The following is a 1,487-nucleotide window of genomic DNA, read 5'->3' as shown; positions in this document are numbered from 1 at the left end:
CTGGGAACAAGGGTACATTTTTACTAGGGAAACACAAAAGCCTGTATTTTTCTTTTTTTTTTTTTTTTCCTTTTTTTCTCTTTTTGAATTAGGTGGTGATAGAAGCATGCCTGGTCAGTCAGGACCAGGCCATGGGATGACTCGAGGAGGGACATCAGGGTAAGAAGCTCTGTCAGAGTGCTTCTAATGTTTTCCTAATAGTTGATTAATCAGTATAAAAGAAGAAATTGCTGTGTCAATTCTGAAAAATACCTTCAGCTTCTACTTAAGCCGGGATTGGCACGGAAGGGGAAAGAAACCCCAGCAAATTAAGGAAACATCTCTCAGAGTCACAGCAGGATTAGCTTCCCTGGGCCGTGTCCAACTTGTGTGGCGTTGTTTTCAGGCGCGGAGGCTTCACCCCAGCTGGGAGCCAGAGCCAGATGCTGCAGGGCAGTGGGATCCCAGGTGTGTTTGCGGGCCAGGAGCGGACAAACAGACTGAGTGAGCCCCGTTTCAGCCGCCGCTACTGACGGCACTTGCTGTACATAGATGTATTTTTTTTAATGCCAGATGACAGTGGTCGTGAGTTTTATTAACCAGGGTCACCTTGAGTTTGTGATTCTAAAAAAAAAAAAAAAAAAAAGGCAAGACTGCTGCTGCACTGTAGCCAAATACTGTGTCAACTTGGTTTGGGGTTTGTTGGTTTTTTGTTTGTTTGTAATGAACATGGTGTTGGTCAAACATCACTTTAAGTTTCTTGAGTGAAACATTCCATTTTTCAAAAATAATAAAATCGGTTTATGGCTACTATTTTGTTGTTTCTAGAGTCTTTGGCAACCTCATGAGAGGTTTAAAAGTCAATAAAGAGACAATCTGCTTTTAGCACTGTGAGATTTGAAGAGAAGTGATACAGATCTGTGACATTGTGGATGTGGAGGGGCCTGGCAGGCTCTGCCTGTCTTTATTTATTTCCTTTGTGCCGTTAAGTTTAAATACTCTTTCTACATTTCCATTTTAGTTTTCTGTCATTATGGGAGTAGAAGGAGGAGGAAGAAGGAAAGCTGGGAGAAAGGGGGAAGGAGAGAGGAGGAAGAAGGAAGGAGGCCTGAAAAGTAGGATCTAGTTCAGTCTAGGGATCAGTGCTCACCTTGTTCACCTCCCTCTGATCCTGATAGCCTGCTCTGCTCACTGCTTTGCATCTTCAACATAAAAACCTAAAAGCCAAACAGTAAAATATTCCCCTAGTCAGAAGTCATGTGTTGTCCCCCCTCAGCAGCACCACAGACACCTGGGGGCACAGGTAGGGCAGAAAGTGCCCCACATCACCCTGGGCACTGTGGGGCAGAGAGGGGATGCTGAGGGGAAGGAGGATGCAGGTGGGACCAAGAACAGGTGTCGCCTGGGGCCATGCTCACAGGTTTGGGGTGATGTCACAGTGGTGGAGCCCCTTGATCAGAAATTTTAATTCCTCCCTCTCTTCCCTATGGTCCAATTTTCTTTCTCCT

At 45.3% G+C, this 1,487-nt stretch overlaps 1 protein-coding gene across 1 annotated transcript in view; it reads left to right on the top strand.

Annotated features, from left to right (window-relative positions):
* LOC103622157 (scaffold attachment factor B1) overlaps nucleotides 1-792 on the top strand; it is a 14,969-nt gene extending 14,177 nt beyond the window's left edge. Inside the window, exons 19-20 of the mRNA XM_017743797.1 lie at nucleotides 93-159; nucleotides 386-792. Coding sequence (XP_017599286.1) covers nucleotides 93-159; nucleotides 386-512 — 194 coding nt within the window. The 3' untranslated portion in view covers nucleotides 513-792. The remainder of the gene's footprint in view (nucleotides 1-92; nucleotides 160-385) is intronic.
* Nucleotides 793-1,487: the final 695 nt, after the last annotated feature.

This window comes from Corvus brachyrhynchos, unplaced genomic scaffold (genome assembly GCF_000691975.1).
Source record: "Corvus brachyrhynchos isolate BGI_N302 unplaced genomic scaffold, ASM69197v1 scaffold219, whole genome shotgun sequence".
NCBI lineage: Eukaryota > Metazoa > Chordata > Aves > Passeriformes > Corvidae > Corvus > Corvus brachyrhynchos.
This window is presented reverse-complemented; position numbering and strand designations above follow the sequence as displayed.